Source organism: Hirundo rustica, chromosome 25 (genome assembly GCF_015227805.2).
Source record: "Hirundo rustica isolate bHirRus1 chromosome 25, bHirRus1.pri.v3, whole genome shotgun sequence".
NCBI classification, from domain to species: domain Eukaryota; kingdom Metazoa; phylum Chordata; class Aves; order Passeriformes; family Hirundinidae; genus Hirundo; species Hirundo rustica.
This window is the reverse complement of record NC_053474.1, coordinates 2,344,572-2,361,828: the sequence shown is the minus strand read 5'-3', so window position 1 is coordinate 2,361,828 and position 17,257 is coordinate 2,344,572. Positions and strand designations below refer to the sequence as shown.

Here is a 17,257-nt window from a genome sequence, read left to right as displayed (position 1 = left end):
AAAGCTTCACCTTAGGCTGCTCCAAGGTCCTAACTCCTGGTTAGTACAGAACACTCCCCAGCGAGGTCTCAGCTCTATTTCACTGCTATCCTCCTTTATGTGAAGATAAAACTTCTTTCCCAGAACAGGGGCAAGGGCTGCAAAAGCACTTCCAGCTGGAAAGTTTGAAGGGAAGGCAGAGATTTTCTTAAGCTTTGGCTGAATTCTGAGGTGTTTTGGAGTGCAGCTGGAGAGGGGGATGCGCCAGGCAGCTCTACCTGTCCATTTGTGGCCCTCAGGTGTGGAGCTCTGAGCAGGAACTGTGTGTGGTGCTCACTTGTCACCCAGCCTTTGGAGCAGGCTTAGGACACCCACTCTTCCCTGAGGTTCAATGCAGTGCTGTGAAAGAATGCAATCATGTAACCTGTTATTACATGTGTGTATTTGTTCTCCTTTTCCTTTCCCTTTGTTTTAGGAGTACGGCCAACAGCCAAAATCTCAGGAAGGGGAGCTGAAAATCAGTGCTGTATTTTCAGTCAGTGGCACTCCTCTTGGTAAGGAATAGGCAAGACTTAATTTCATTTAAATCTGTAAAATGTGTCACCTTTGCAAATAGTCTTGCAGGTCACTCTGCATTTCGTTCGCTGTGTGTGATCCCAGTAGGAATGAAGAACTAGTTTGGTTTAGAGAGAATGAATTTGAGATTATAAAATAATTGTGGTTTTGAAATGTAGGAAAATTGAATGTGAAATGCATAGGAGAACTGAATGTGTTAAATAGTCTTAAGCTGAAGAAGGGCAGATTTAGATTAGATCTTAGAAAACCATTGCTCCCTGTGAGGGTGGGCATGCCCTGGCACAGGGTGCCCAGAGCAGCTGTGGCTGCCTCATCCCTGGAAGTGTCCAGGAATAGGTTGAACACTGGGGCTTGGAGCATCTCAGGATAGTGGAAGGGGGCCCTGCCCATGGCAGGGATGGGATGATCTTTAAAGTCTTTAAAGTCCCTTCCCACCTACACCATTCTATGATTCCATGAAAGGGATGTTAAAAGTACATTCTCCATCATCAGTTATAAAAATCTGCTATGCAGAAAACCAGCACGGGGCATGTATTTGTGGAGAGTTCATCAGCTGTCTGATTCTCCTCTAGACCCTGACAACCCAAAAAAAGCCATGAGCCTTGTGCTTGCCCCTGCACAGCAGTGAGCTCTATGTAATAGATCTGTAACACTTACTCTGTGTTTTCTCTCTGTGTGGGTTTTTTTTTTTTTAGTTCCACAGCTGTCATCAGGTTTCCAGCCTGCTGTGGCATCCTCTGGCATGAGTAAAATGCTACCCTCAGTTCCAAGCACAGCTGTTCGGGTTTCCTGTTCTGGCTGTAAAAAATTCCTGCAGAAAGGGCAAACTGCCTACCAGAGGAAAGGCTCGACCCAGCTCTTCTGCTCCACACTGTGCCTCACTGGATACACCGTTCCAGCTTCTCGCCCACCAGCTTCTACCAAGAAAACCTGCTCAAGCTGCTCAAAGTAGGACAGTGCTTTCATTTGTTCTACTCATAATTGATATTCGAGCAGATAATGAGAGGCTTCTGTTTTGTTCTTGTGCCCCTCGGTGTGTTGGTAGCGCTGCTCCTCTCTACGCTTCCCTTCGAAAATCGGTGGCTGATGCTGTTCCTTGTTAATTGGCCTTGCAGTTCCATTTCCTTAATTGGGTTTTGCATACAAATAGATTTAAAAGCCTCTGTGGTGCAGAATGCATCTTCTCTTTTTTTGATGTAAATGAGCCAAATATGAAAAACTGTATTTCAAAAGGTCCCGCATCTTCCTGCCATTTTGAAATGTCATTGCACTCTCAAAACTACTAACAAGAGTACGTTTTCAAAAAGTGTTTTATGCATTATTTCTGCTAGAAAAAAATAGATTTATGAATCCCTAAAATGAAGTAAAACGTGGGTGAGTTAATATATTCGAGGTAGAATATTTCCTTAGAGTCTCAAAAAAATGAACTTTTCATTTAGGCTCCATTGTGTGATCTTAGATTTCTGTAGGTCTTAGATTTTCAAACTACATCACTGCTGCTTTCATAAGATGTAGAGACACTAAATTTATTAAGGATTGAGTTTTTTAGGTAATGGGAATTTCAGCACCCAAAGCAGTTACTTTCTACCTAAGCCAAGAGTAGAAAGGTGAGGTTGGGCTTTTTTTGAGCCTATTGGGACAGAATAATTTAGAAAATACCTTAATTTTCCACATTCCTGCTGGATACGCAGTCACAGATCTTCAGCTCTAAAAACATTTTAATTGTTTTTTGCTGTTGTTGTTGTTCATTTGTCTTATTATATATTGTATTATTCAAATTAGCAAAAGGAGACCTTTGTGGCTCTGTTAGATGTCATTGCTATACATTCACTCCAGGCAAATCATTTCCAGGCTGATCGTGCTACAGTCTGTTTATAGAGAATTATTCATACGTATTATTTTTAGTTATAAAAGTTACTTTGCCAAAGGAATGCTCCTTCGTTCATTGTTTCCTCAACAACAAATTTAATACTTCAAGTTTTACAAGGGCAACTGAACTTAAACTTGAGGCTTCCATTAATTATTCTTTTCACTCACTGCTTGAGTGTGGAAAGGCCTTGTAACAAAGTTTAGAAGTCTCGGCTGTAATTTGTATTTATTCTGTTGAAAAATGGGTTATCTCTGACAGGACAAGTGAGAGGGAGGCATCCTTCCAAGCAAGGAGGTTATATAAGTATTTTCTCCTAGTTTTCTGACTTCAGGGCTTCAAAACTTTTCTGTGAAGGACTGTTTTGAATGAGGGAAGAAATAAGGAGAAAGTTCAGTGTGTTAAATCCAGCAACAAATAAACAAAATTCTGAATGGGAGATGAGAAAGTTTAAATACTCATCAGACCATGGTGAACCGATCTAATGGTGATGAGAAATTGTGGCCTTTCAATTTTCACTTTTTTCCCTACCCCCTTATTTGCTAAAAGGAATTATTCAGCATATCCTGCTTTCTAAATTTTTTGTTAATAGAGACTGTGCAAAACAGTTACTTTCTCCGAGTTCCTTTAGAAAAGATTTAATGCTAGAGCTTGTTCTTTTTATAGGCCTCTCCTAAGTCCGGCTACAAAATATTTCACAAAATACCTACTTGAGAATTGTACTTCTTACTTGTTTTCCTAATAGGAAAGCAAAAATGAAGTCAGATATTAGCCAGCAAAAAATAAAGGTTTAAATTAAATGGATCCTCTCCTGGAGTATGTTTAGTCTCCAGAATAAGCAAGAGCAGCAAGTTGACATGAAACCAATATTAATCCTTATCTCTGTGGGTTTTTTTTTCCATAGAGAAATTCTAAATCCAAAGGACGTAATCACTGCCCAGTTTGACAACACAGACTCCAGTAAGGATTTCTGCAGCCAGTCTTGTCTGTCCACATACGAGCTGAGAAGAAAACCCATTGTCACTATCCACACCAACAGCATTTCCAGCAAGTGCAGCATGTGCCAGAAGAATGCAGTGGTAATGGCCATTTCCTCATCTGAATTTCTTCAGCTCAGCACAGCTTGCTGCCTCAGGGATGAACACACACACACATTCTTTGTGTCCTTGCTGTATATTCCTTTCCTTGCAGATCAGGCACGAGGTGAATTACCAGAACGTGGTGCACAAGCTCTGCAGCGACGCCTGTTTCTCCAAGTTCCGCTCGGCCAACAACCTGACCATGAACTGCTGTGACTATTGTGGAGGATACTGCTACATTGGCTCTGGCCAGTGTCACATCCTGCAGATAGAGGGACAGTCCAAAAAGTTCTGCAGTTCCGTGTGTCTGACAGCTTACAAGCAGGTACATGTGATGGGACAAGGGGGAATGGATTCCCACTGCCAGAGGGCAGGGATAGATGGGATATTGGGAAGAAATTGTTCCTTGCGAGGGTGGGGAGGCCCTGGCACAGGTTACCCAGAGGAGCTGTGGCTGCCCCAGGACACATCCCTGGAAGTGTCCAAGGCCGGGTTGGACAGGACTTGGAGCAATCTGGGTTAGTGGAAAGTGTCCCTGCCCATGGCATGGAGTGGAACAGGATGGGCTTTAAGGTCCCTTCCAACCCAAAACATTCTGGGATTCCATGATTCTGTATTTGGACAAAATACTAAAAATAGAATCCATCTAATTTTTATTAGATTTGATTATTTATTAGATTTAATTATTTATTTAATTATTTATTAGCTGTTAGGTGTTTTAAGAAACACCCAATTTACTGGTTGATTATTTCAGTTACTGCATTGATCTAAGGTAACAGCTTTTGTCATTTCAAGAATAACAGAATCATTAAGGTTGAAAAAGCCCTTTGAGATCAGCAAGTCCAACCTTCAACCAAATACCCCAATGCCCACTAAACCATATCACAAAGTGTCACATGTCAAAGTGGGTTTTGAACACTTCCAGGGATGATAATTTGCTGCTCAATCTTTGCCTAAATGTGTTGCTCTGTTTTTTCCTCACCACTGGACCAGCTACCACAGAATTCCAGTGTGGGAGAAGACACAGTGGGACCCCCCAGCAGCAGCCCCCTGTGACTGTTTTCAGCTTTGAGATGCTCCTTAAAGAGTATTCTTTATGAAATTGTAGCCTTTGAATTAAATGGAGAGCACAAGTAATAATTAGTTGATAATTATGATTTTAACTTTTAAACTTTTCATGTTTATTTTTGATAATTGAAGATCTGAGCATTTAAGACCACCTTAATTCATTATAATAGCTCAATTATTTTTGAATGATTTATTCTAATGCACTTACTTTAGGAAAAATTGCCCTCTGATAAAAGAATGGAACTTCGTATTGTGACTTGACTCTGCTGTCCCATTATCCAGGCCACTTAGGTCAAGAAAGGCCTAATTAATTAAAAAAAAAGAAAAAAATGGTAAATGGATTTCATCCAGAAAATTACCCTCAGAATTAGTTGTCCTCTGAAACAAATCTGGAAACAAAATTAAATAAGCTGGAAACATTCTCATGCTGCTTTTATATCACACATCAAAACCCCATATGTGATAGTTCTCTTGAAAATACAGTATATTTAAAGCTTATAAGGTTAAGTCAAATCTGTTTTTAATTGATTTTTAAACAGCATTCAGCTCAATTGTCAGGTACACTCTGAGAGCTTCTGGAGGTTTGTGGGTGTTTTTAAATCCCTAAAAACTTATACTCTCTTCTGTCTTGTGAAGAGCTGGAATAGCTGGTGAAAGAACAAAGTGTATTTCTAAGGCTGTCATACTAAAATAATCTGGTGCACTAATTCTCAAAAGTTTTTTTCCAACCTTAAACACCTTAAAAAAAACCCTTAAGCACAGAAAATGTGTCTATGAAAGTCAGGCTTCTTCCTGCATCTCTCTTCAAAAGAAGTTTCTAGAGCACACACTGAAAACTGGGATTATTACAAACATAATTTTCCCATTTTGCTATCAAACATCATCAGGGGATCTGCTTCTCCCTGTTCCTTGTTTCTCTTCAGTGGGTATCGTTTACATGCACAGCTGGTGCATTAAAAGCCGTAAGCAAAATGTCAATCCGCAGCAAGATGTTGGAGGTTGTCTGATACAGGGTGCTGATCTGTGCTGGTACAACCTGTAGGAGTGTTTGCAGCACCCAGACAGCCTGGTACTGGTTAAAGTGGCCTGGGAAGGTGCTCAAACCAGAACTCAGATCAGTGAATCTGCTCCATAAATAACACAGCTGTAAAACAAGTGCTGTTTTGAGCACACCGGCACATTTAATAATTATTTTATATATTAGCGAGAATTTCCAGGTTAATAAAAAATGCCACGTTTCAGTTGAACAATTTCCATGTGTCCACAGAAGTCAGCTAAAATCACATCCTGCACACTGTGTAAATCTCTGAGATCTTCAGCTGAGATGGTGGAGGGTGCGAATAACTTGGGGAAGATGGAACTGTTTTGTTCTGTTAACTGTTTGTCAGCATACAGAGTAAAAATGGTCACTTCTTCAGGTAAGCTTATCCCTTTACTTCTATAGAAACGTAATTTCATGTGGCTCATATCCCAGCTTTATTTGTCTTGAAATTTAAGGCTGATATTTTTTATTTTGGAAGGGCGGGAAGTGGCGCTTTTTTTTGTCTAAAGAGGAAGCGCTGAGATGGGAATGAAAGAGAATTCTATTGTAGATAAACGTAGCAGTGACAGTACAGCTATTTCAGTTTGGTTTTAGGGAGCTTCAACATGATAACCAATCTTAAATCTATTTTTTGCTCTTGCAAGTGCAGCTGCTGGGTTTCCCAGCTAGACATACCCCATGTGCCATTACCACTGCTGGGGCTCTTTTGCCCTCGTCCCCTGGGCTGATCGGCTTTATTGCCTCTGCCTGATGTTGCATGGAGCTAGGCAAACATTTTCAGCTATTTTTCATGTTGAAAATAGAAAAAAATGCTTACTGACATCCTAGGGATACTGGGAGATTAATTAAATTTCTGGCAAGCAACAGGCACAGCAGCTGCAGTGTCTGCTTCTGAATCTGTGGAAACGTCGTCTCGGGCTTCTGTCTGTGCCTTGGCTCATCATTCAGACTCTTGTTTTTGTATGCACGGTGCAAAATTAGCTGCAGTACAATTTGATGTTGCATAAATCACTTTTTCTTCTCTGTTTCACCCTCAGGTGTCCAAGTTCAGTGCAACAGCTGTAAAACCTCAGCAAACCCTCAGTATCACTTGGCTATGTCAGATGGGAGCATACGCAATTTTTGCAGCTACAATTGTGTAATAGCTTTTCAGGTGTGGCATCTAGGATTTCTTCTTAGCTGAATTTAACAGAATGCGAAATTGATGGTGGAAATACCCAGGTGCAAGATGTAACCCTGTAAAATAAAGCCTGTCTATTTGCTTTCCCACAGAACCTGTTCAACAAGCCTGCAGGACTGAACTCGGTGGTGCCCCTGTCTCAGGGCCAGGTCATTGTGAGCATCTCCTCGGGGACAGCTGTCTCAGCCACTGGCACCACCTCCACTGTGTCCCCCAGCTCCACGAGCACCCCAGCTGCTGCAGGGCTCCAGAGGTTGGCTGCCCAGTGCCAGCAGGTCACCTTCACCCGCTCTGTCGTGAAAATCAAGTGTCAGCACTGTAACAGATTGTTTGCCACCAAACCAGAATTGTTTGATTACAAGGTAATAAAGATCGGGGCTTTCAAAGCTCTTTTTTCACAACAGAAACCCAAAAACTTACTGTTTATGTTCACTGGTCTGTCAGTACTGCTATATTGTTTCCAAAGGCCTGCTATGGAGGGTTTTGAAACTCATTTGGTTTAACCAGTATCAAATTAATAGTGATACTAGCTCTATGGTCTTAAAATCAGCAAAAATAGGAGCTCCAAAAAAAAAACAACCCAAACCAAATGATTGCCTGTCTAAATAAACACATCCCTGCGTCTTGGATCCAGAGATGCTCCTTTTAAACCAAGGACAAAGCACATTGGTGAGGGCTTTCTGCAGGAAATTTTGCTTTGTTATAAAACTGAATGGGGAGGCTCATTTGCCAGTGCTCTGTTGCTGATTTCTAAGGGTATAAATGCTCTTCTGTGTTTCTATTAACAATTTAGATGTATTATCTGGGATGTGACTCATCCAAACACTGAAACCAAAACATTCTGGCTGTGTTGCAGGGTAAAATGTTCCAGTTCTGTGGGAAGACCTGCTGTGATGAGTATAAGAAGAAGGGCAATATGACGGCGTTGTGTGAATACTGCAGGTTTGAGAAAATTATCAAGGAGACAGTGAGATTCTCAGGCATAGATAGAACATTCTGTAGTGAAGGTAAGAAAGGGCAAAACCCTGTCTCAGAGAAATCAAGTCACAAGTGTTTTGCCTTGAAATTATCAGTAATACTAAAAGAAATCTAACATTTTTAAGTTAGGAATCTGTTTTTAAAGTTTAGGAACACAGAACCCTGTTCACACCACATTTTAATGGTATGTTTCAATGAATTCTTACAGACCTCACTAAATACAGGAATTAGGAGTGCTGAGGGATTGTCATGTTGGTACTAAAGAATGCTTTTGCTGTTTTCTTTTAGTTTGTAAACTGCTCTATAAACACGACTTGTCTAAGCGCTGGGGAACCCACTGTAAAATGTGCAGTTACTGTTTACAAACCTCCCCCAAACTGGTCCAGAATCACTTTGGGGGCAAAACAGAGGAATTTTGCTCAGAGGAGTGCATGTCTAAATTCACAGTTTTGTTTTACCAGGTAAGCAATATCCCCACATCCTCTGGGTTTTTATACATGTAGCCCTCGTTGGTGTTTCCAAGTGTGTTCAATTTCCCCCTCTCTGTTTTCCTAGATGGCAAAGTGTGATGGTTGTAAGAGACAAGGTAAACTCAGCGAGTCCATAAAATGGCAAGGGGAGATGAAGCATTTTTGCAATCTGCTTTGTATTCTGTTGTTCTGTAAACAGCAAGGTGCTTCTGACCCTCCACTCCCAAACAACACAGGTAAAGCAGGCTGGGGATGGTATTGCCTTTTGATGTGTGGGGCAGTGAGATGAATGTTTATCTGCAAACTCACTTCAGTGAACTCTCTAAGATCTGTCTTCTCCTGGGGAGCTTGTCTGTTGCTGTTGAGTGGGCTCAGGTTTAGATTGCTCTAACTTGAGACTGTTTCAAACTTCTGTAGGTAGGAAATGTAATTGCTTTGTGTACCAAACAAATTTTAAAGAAGATGAAGCAAAAGCACTTGCTTTCACTCACTTTCATGAAACAAAGGCCTGTTTCATTGGGGTAAAATGTACTGATATCTAGTGCAGACAGGTTAAATATCTAGCTTGTCTTCATAGCACCTTGAAGATGTGGTAGAACATTAATATTCTTTTAACAACCAAGTGGTAAAATTAGTAGACGTAATGGTTTTAGATACACACTCCTATACATGCACTTAAACCAGCCACTTCTGTGCAGTCTGTAGGCATAGGAGGAGTTCCCATTTCTGTGTCATTAAGTGTTGATTTTTGGGAAGTATCAATCCCAAGGTTAACAAGTGCTGTAGCACTTGAGCAGGTGGAATGGGAGTGAGGGTAGGAATGAAGCCCACAGGAACAGGAACTATGAGTTTCTGTCGGGAATGAGACACAAAGGCATGAAAGGCCCACAAAGACAGGAAGAGAAAGGGAAACAAAAGGCTGGAATATCACTGATGCTATAGAGGGGCACAATTTCTCACTGAGTGATGGTGGCTGCAAGAGTAAGGTACCCCAAACCAATTAAATATTAACTGGAAGTTTTTAGTGTGCACCAGGCCATGTTCAGCTTGGTGTGCATTGTTTCAATTTGGTGCACATCTGCTGCTTGTGTTGGTGGGAGCTCTTTTCCCTTCTTGCTTGGTTTGCTTGTGGAACCAGCTCCTGTTTAAACTGAAATTCTGCAGCTTGACACCTACATCCCCTTTTCACACAGCAGCCTCTTTCATCTGGAGACAGATCTGAAGGGTGGGTGTTGTTTCAGAAATGCTTTTTTTCTCGATTATCTTACTGCTTATTCTCATTTTCTTCTGTCTACTGTGTCCAGCAAACCTTTCCATGGCACCAGCCTCCTCCTCAGGCCCTCCTTCTTTAAGAAAGGACTCAACCCCTGTCATAGCAAACGTGGTGTCCCTTGCAAGCACCCCAGCTGCCCAGCCTACTGTTAACTCCAACAATGTTTTACAGGGTAAGGCAGCTGAATACGATGCCTGTACTTTTACATATCTATTCCTGAACATTTATATTTGCTCAGGGATTTTATTTTTTGCTGAGAACAACGGCCACTCCTTCATTATGCTTCACATCAGTGCAGGTGATTGCGTTTGTCCTTCCTTTAGCTAGGTATAAGTAATGACTTAAATTTATGTACATGCATCAGGAAATGAGTTTTAATTGGAATTCTTTTTCTTGACCTTGGCAGAATATGGATTATGGATCTTGATGATAAGTAGACGTGTTACTGTATTTTTTTTTTCTTCACAGGTGCAGTCCCTACTGTGACAGCAAAAACAATAGGAGATGTAAGTTTTACAAGTGACTTTTGTCAGTTTTGCCCAGATTGTATCAATAACAAGTAAAGTATCCAAGAATTTGGCACCATGGTTTTGTAACTAATTTTTGATTCTGATTTAAAATTCACCCAGCTTGCAGATGCTTTTTGAAAAATGGATAGAACATACATGGTACAAAAGTCTTGTTGTGTCCACCGACAGATTGGATGTTTTAAGGCAAAACTTGTCAGATTGTAGCTCTTGAGGTGCCTGTGGTTCCCAAGTAATTCATGTGTGGCTTCTGCCCTCAAGGCTGCCTTTTGTGCCCTGAAGTGGGATAGGATGGGCAAAAGGAGCAGCCTGGGAGAAGGGGACCAGCCTGGGCTGCTGGGACTGACGTGACCAAGCTCCTGCAGCTTTGTTTTTCATCCCCACTCCCTGGCAGTGTGGTAACAGCTGTGGGGAACCACTGTCACCACTTCCCTGGGGATAACTCTGAGAGTTCCTATTCTTGAGCTCTTGAGGTATGTGGTGTAACATCCTGCAACTCTCCTAAAATACAGAGATGCTTTTATGTAGCTTTAGGTTCTGGAAGACTGAAAGCTTTGCTTTTAGCTGGAGTGTCACTTATGGATTAGAGTATGAGTTTTCCCGCTTGAAATAGATCCTGTTATTTGAACGCATGACTGAAAATTGCAGTTAGCAGGACATGGAATTAGTACAAGCATGAATAGTCAGTCTGTGTGTGTATCAGGAAATGATAACTGCTGCTGCCAGCATTGCTGTTCATTTTTTACATTTATTTGTTTTCAATGGTTTCACATTAGTTTACTCAGTTTTATCAGTGTCTATATCAGCCAGACTTTCAGTCATCAGAAGTATCTTAACATAATTCCTCTTTATATCTCTGCCATCAGTAAAATTCCAAGGTCAAAAGTTTATAGCGGTTATTTGACTACAGAAACCAAATATTCTTGCAGATTTGTTTGCTGCACTGTTAACAAAATTAGCTTTATTAGCAAAATTAGCTTTAAACAACGTTATTGTTGGATGGAAGTAAATTGAGATCGAAACCAGAAAGCACCAAATAAGCAAGCTTATTTTGCAGTAGTTTTAAAATGATCATTTTAATCAACAAATACAGTTTTAAATTATTTAGCTTCCCCTAGTAGAGAACAAACTCTGGTCTTATCCTTCAAACCAATACTGACTCGACCCTCGTTTGTGTTTTCCAAACAGGCAAGTACCCAGACAGATGCCCTAAAGCTCCCATCATCAAAACCACCCAGACTTCTGAAAAACAAAGCTTTATTGTGTAAGCCAATCACCCAGACTAAGGCCACCTCGTGCAAACCTCACACACAAAACAAAGAATGCCAGACAGGTGGGTGTCTGATCTCCTGCCCCTGTTGGAATTGTCTGTACTGCAGTTGAGAGAGTAATACGTGATTTATGTAACGGAGAATATTTTTGAATGTATCATAAAACCTTGACTGGTTTTCAGGTTGTCGTATGGCGTTTTCCAATAATTTTTGGTTTGTTCTGTTTTTGGTATAACAGAAGCACCTGCTCAACCCCAGATCATTGTGGTGCCTGTTCCTGTACCAGTGTTTGTGCCAGTGCCCCTCCACCTCTACACCCAGTACACACCAGTTCCCCTGGGGATGCCAGTACCTGTAAGTTATGCTGCAGTTCACTACAGAAGGCAGGGGTTTGCAGGCTTGTTTTGCACACTGTGTCACTGGGTGTGCAAAGTGGTATTTGGAGTCCTTGAAGCCATTTCTCTCCTTATTACGTTGTATTTGGTTAAACATTGTCACACAAAGCTACCAAATTGTAGGGAGAGTACAGAGCTGTCCAATCTGGAGTTATTTTTAACATCATTTTAGTTGTCCTAAAATACACGAGGTTAAATGGGTGGGTCTTCCTTTGTGTATTTGCTGTTTCCCTTCACCCCTAAATATGTTCTGATATTTTCCACATGTTCCATAGGTACCGGTTCCCATGCTCATCCCAACTACCCCGGATAATGATGATAAGATCATTGAAGATATTCAGGAAAATAAGGAAAAGATTTCCATTAATCCATTTGAAGCTGATCTCCTTCAGATGGCGGAAATGATTGCGGAAGATGCAGAGAGAGAAAAAACACACTCTCATGGTGGTAGGTGGTGGCTTTAAAAAGGACATGAAATGCAGTGAGGTGAAGGTCCTCTGACCACAGAAGTTTCCCTTTCCCTGATTCTAGATGCTGATCTGACTTGTGGTGACGGGAATAGGCTACCAGAGGTAGAAACCTCCAGATTAGTGCATCTTATGTTAGAAGGAGGAGTCAAAATCAAGAAGCCAGAGCAGCTGTCTTAAAAGAAAATTTTCCTTTCAGGCTTTTTATGGAGGCTTATTGAAGGGTGAGGTCAGTCAGAGCTTGTTGGGTATTGACCAATCCATGTAAAGAAAGTGAAGCAAGCTGGAAAGAGATGAACAAAATATCCTAGTGGTCTACAGATAACTCAAATAACAGACAGGGAGGGGTGGAAGCCTTTGGAAATGCAAACTTACATTAGCTCTTTCTACCAAGATAGAAAACTGTTAGGAGAACTCCAGTGAGGAGAAGGGATGTGTGTTCATGTTATGACCTATTACATAGGTTTTCGCTGTTCAAAATATTTTATATTAGTTGTGCAAGCTGTCAGTCACGTGTAGATACAGATTTCCTTCTTTTTCTAAAGGATCTCAAACGTCTGAGCACGAGCTGTTCCTGGACCCCAAGATATTTGAGAAAGGTCAGTCAGATTTTTTTGATTTCGCGAATGGATTTTGATCCTGCTGCACCTTTTCTTGCAAACTCCTGGTTCAGCCTTTCCTGTAGCTCATGGCCCCTGTGATCCCTCTCGTTGCAGACCAGGGCAGCACGTACAGCGGAGATCTGGAATCAGAAGCAGTGTCCACTCCACACAGCTGGGAGGAGGAGTTGAATCACTATGCCTTACGATCCAATACCCTGCCAGAGCCTGAGCCAGAACTCAAGCAGTTCTCCAAAGGTGATGTGGAACAGGACCTGGAGGCAGATTTCCCATCAGGTCAGTGTCATGTGAAGAAAAACTCGTTATTTTATAAAAGCACGCACGGTTTTCTGCATGAGCATTGTCCCAGCAGCCTGCTTGTGTGTTTCATGTAGTGACAGTGGATGTTTAACGCTGCAATAGTTGATCAGCTCTACAAAAAATTACTATTTTTAGAATATTTCTGCTGTCTTTAAAGACAACACTCTGCAGAACCTCTGACTGGAGTAGCAGGAAGTTCTTGCTTGCCTCCTTTGAATTCATCTCTTCTGTGTCCCTGGGTATAATCCATGTGAATGGCAGCTTTATTTGCCTGAATAAATACACCCATTGTTTTGGGGACTTTTTTACTATCTTTATGCAGCAGCTGCACAGATTGCTTAATTAGTCAAATGTCAGGATTATTTGAATATACAGGTGTGATTGTCAGCTGTAAGGTGCTCCATAGTATCTCAGTGACAGTGACACTTCTACCTGGGCTGCTAAATCACATGATTAAACTCTTCATGGTGTTGATTTGACTTCAGACTCATTTGACCCTCTCAGTAAAGGACCGGGTTTACATTCACGTTCACGGGCAAGACGGAGACACAGGGATGGCTTCCCACAGCCAAAAAGACGGGTAAGGAAGCACTTCTGGAACACAAATCCCTTCCATTTTGAAATCACATCATTATATGCCCTGATCTAACCACCCATGGATGAGGGGCTGATTAAATGCTGCTTTGTTTGGGTGTCTTTGCTTGCCTGTAGGGACGGAAGAAGTCTGTAGTTGCTGTGGAGCCCCGGAATCTGATGCAGAGCTCCTACCCCGGCTGCTCTGTTTCTGGGATGACCCTAAAGTACATGTATGGGGTGAATGCCTGGAAAAACTGGGTCCAATGGAAAAATGCACAGGAGGAACAAGGGGACCTGAAGTTTTCAGGTAAATTTGGTTCTCAGTGGAAACAGAAATACTTAGTTGAAGAGTACTTAGCTTGATTCATTGCTCAAGTAAAAATTAGGGTTAGATATCATTGAGTTTTGCAATACCCACGAGTGGAGAACAGATTTTATAGGATTGTCTTGCACCTTTCCAAGGATTTAAAAATTATAGCTATTACATTCTTAATTGATCTGTTTCTTTTAAAAAAAAGTCTCTAAAGCATTAGAAATCTCCACTTTGCCTTCCTTTGCACGCAGTAGTTCTTCATTTGTAGCACAGATGCTTTCTGCAGCTGCAGAGCTTCTCTGAGCTGTTATAGAATGATGAAATTACAGATTTATCAGGCCATAATTCTCAATTGACAACACCAACTTGGCCCCATCCATTTTATCTGTAGCTGGCACATTCCCAAAGTATTTGTTGGTCAGCAGAACTGTTTGCTGTAAAAAATTTGTGTGATCCAGCATCAAAATCTTAACACCTTATTTCTAGGCTTCACAGCTGGAAAGAAACATTTCCAAAGTCTGCCCATTCTGTGCTGCAAGCTGCCTGAAACTGACTTTATTGCTCCTCGTGTCTCACAGGGGTGATAGATAATAATGACAATATAATACATTATTTTTTATTTTTTCCAATGATGAATTTTTTTTTTTTTTTTTTTTTTTTTTTTACAAAAGCCCAGCAGAACTGGGATGTGGCAGTGTCTAACAGCCCTTTTTCCTGGTCTCAGATCTTACATCATTGCACTGAGTTTTGTGGGCGAATTTTCAGAGTCAAGCAGAGAATTTAAATTAGGAATAGAGTTGAGCTGTTTGGGAATGTGGGGAGGAGAGCAAACCATAATAAATACTTTTGCAATTTAAAGAACTAAGCACGGCAGGACTTAAATAAGAAAGACCCCCAAAGGGAAAAATTCTAGCTAGTATAAGATCTGCTTTTTCATCTCTCACTTGGAATTTTTGTTGTCACTCCATGAGAACAGCTGGGGTTTATTTCCCAGAAGAGGAGTATTCACATGAGTTACTATGTTTTTTTCTTGAGGCTAAGGAAGTCAATATTATAGTCATTTCCAGGGAACTGTGCCCGCTCCCAGAAAGATTCCCTGCTTATTCCCAAGCAGGCACTTCTGAGGTGTGGAGCAGCCAAGCCTGGGAATTTCATTGCAGATCTTTTGTTCAATCAATTCCTGGTTGTGCTGCCTCCCTTTCCAAACCCCCTGCATGTCCCATTGAACTCTCCTTCCTTTAAGAAGTGGGATATGCTGCACTCAACTCGTGTCCAGAAATACTGGGCGTGTTTCTCTGACTCTGGTGAGTCTCTCACTCCCCTGAGTCCAGCTGGAGGGGTGAAACCCATTTATCAGCCCCAGGCTGCCTCGAGCTCATTGCTGTCCCACATTTTGGGTTCAGCAGACTCCCAAACATTTACATGTCTGGGCTCTAAATTCCTGCAGCCTCAGTACTCATTGTAATGTTTGTAGTGATTTGTAACTCATTTATACTGATTGCACATGCAGCTGCTCTGGGTTTTATTGGCCAAATCATGCAGTTCTCAGCCAAGAGATAGGAAGGAGTTCACCGTGTTATCATGCAATTCATGTATGAGACAGGAATTTAGGACTTCTGTCTATGAAATAATAAAGAATGTGGGAAGATTTAATGTGCTGAATTCATTTTTTCTGATCATTTCCTCGGCCCTAGTTCATCCTGTGAAGCTCAAGGAGGACATTCTCTCATGCACATTTGCTGAGCTGAGTTTTGGCTTATGCCAATTTATTCAAGAGGTGCGGAGACCAAATGGAGAAAAATACGACCCTGACAGCATCTTATACTTGTGCCTTGGAATTCAGCAGGTAACTCTGGGAGCTGGGGCACTGCTGAGAACACACAGAACTTGCTCTGGTCATTCCTGGGACATCCACAGTCCCGCAGAGCAGCTTGGGCTTTACAGAAGAGGCAAGAATGTCTCTTTTTTTGTGTTTTATTGTTTGCCTTAGTCCCACACGTGACACATTTTTCTGGACTTTGTTATGGTCACAGTGACCGAGTGCTTCTGTCCTTATAGGAGTGTGATGTGGGGGCTGAGTGTTTCCACCTAGATGCAGGTACTTGGATTTGGAACTTTTTTCATCCTTTTTTGTGTGTAGGAAAGATTTGCTCCTCAGAAATCTTTGTTTTAAGATGGAATGATTTAGATCTAAAATAATTGCACAGTGCTTTTCCAATATCTAACTTCATGTGGAAGAGGTTGCCCAGGAAAGATTCTCAGTGACAAGAGAGATGCCTGTTGTGTTGGCAATAATTACAGAGAAAATACATTGAGAATAACTGCATTGTAATTAGTGAATATCAAGAGTAATGTAGTAAGACCTTATTACCAGCCTTGCAACAGTAGCAGTACAAAGCTACAATAATGCTAATTTGTGTTTAAAACTCAATGTTCAGTGCATTTCTGTTTCCTTTAGAACAGCCTGCTTGGTCCTGTTCTGAAACAGTCATTTTTAGATAGAGTCAAAAGCTATTTTGACATAAAACCTATTTAATTAGACATGGAATTATCTTATTTTTTTTCCTTGCTATGCTTGGATGAAATGCAGAAAGAGTTAAAATTCAAAATGCCATTGATAAATTCTAGGAGTATCAGGGATTTTTGTGTCACAGTTTTATTTATTGGTACAAACTCCTGACTTTTAGAAAACTTTTTTTAAACTTCTCCTTAAAAAGGTTAAGGAACTTTTCTTCCCTGGTGCTGCAAGTTGAGCAATTTCAGCTGCCTGTGCCTTTTGTCAGGAGGTATTAACATATAAAGTTCTTTTCAAAAGGAAAATACTCAATAACTATTCTGGTTTTTATAGGCAGACTCTTTCAAGAATATTAAGAGGAAGATGATTTTGCAGAAAACAGCTGTAGAGCTTGAAATAATAACCACAGTTCTTGCCTAGATCTCTCCCTTCATACTGGAGTGGTCCCAATCCCAGCAGAAAATTTGATTTGCTGTTTTACTGGAGATTTCACCGAAGTGTTTGGCCCCATGAGGCACTGGGACATAAGAAAGGAAAAGAATTCAATGTGCTGTATCTTCTCTACAATGTTACATAATCATAAACTGTTTGTCTTCCTGGTTTTTTCTCTTGTAGTACCTGTTTGAGAATGGTAGAATAGATAACATTTTCACCGAGCCCTATTCCAGGTTTATGATTGAACTTACAAAACTTTTGAAAATCTGGGAACCTACAATCCTTCCAAATGGTAAGACAATTCTTTTACTTTATGTAGCTGCATG

The 17,257-nt window shown here is 41.0% G+C and overlaps 1 protein-coding gene across 9 annotated transcripts in view; it reads left to right on the top strand.

Annotated features, from left to right (window-relative positions):
* ZMYM4 (zinc finger MYM-type containing 4) overlaps window positions 1-17,257 on the top strand; it is a 39,249-nt gene that overhangs the window by 16,348 nt on the left and 5,644 nt on the right. For 7 of the 9 annotated variants that reach the window (XM_040086091.2, XM_040086089.2, XM_040086088.2 and 4 more), the window contains 21 exons: window positions 455-533; window positions 1,251-1,503; window positions 3,327-3,501; window positions 3,614-3,826; window positions 5,837-5,987; window positions 6,649-6,764; window positions 6,884-7,153; window positions 7,648-7,798; window positions 8,058-8,230; window positions 8,325-8,475; window positions 9,544-9,684; window positions 9,981-10,018; window positions 11,228-11,372; window positions 11,549-11,664; window positions 11,981-12,152; window positions 12,718-12,771; window positions 12,889-13,068; window positions 13,578-13,672; window positions 13,804-13,975; window positions 15,676-15,827; window positions 17,112-17,223. In XM_040086091.2, coding sequence (XP_039942025.1) covers window positions 455-533; window positions 1,251-1,503; window positions 3,327-3,501; window positions 3,614-3,826; window positions 5,837-5,987; window positions 6,649-6,764; window positions 6,884-7,153; window positions 7,648-7,798; window positions 8,058-8,230; window positions 8,325-8,475; window positions 9,544-9,684; window positions 9,981-10,018; window positions 11,228-11,372; window positions 11,549-11,664; window positions 11,981-12,152; window positions 12,718-12,771; window positions 12,889-13,068; window positions 13,578-13,672; window positions 13,804-13,975; window positions 15,676-15,827; window positions 17,112-17,223 — 3,109 coding nt within the window. The remainder of the gene's footprint in view (window positions 1-454; window positions 534-1,250; window positions 1,504-3,326; window positions 3,502-3,613; window positions 3,827-5,836; window positions 5,988-6,648; window positions 6,765-6,883; window positions 7,154-7,647; window positions 7,799-8,057; window positions 8,231-8,324; window positions 8,476-9,543; window positions 9,685-9,980; window positions 10,019-11,227; window positions 11,373-11,548; window positions 11,665-11,980; window positions 12,153-12,717; window positions 12,772-12,888; window positions 13,069-13,577; window positions 13,673-13,803; window positions 13,976-15,675; window positions 15,828-17,111; window positions 17,224-17,257) is intronic. The other 2 variants (XM_040086090.2, XM_040086087.2) reach the window with 1 other exon arrangement.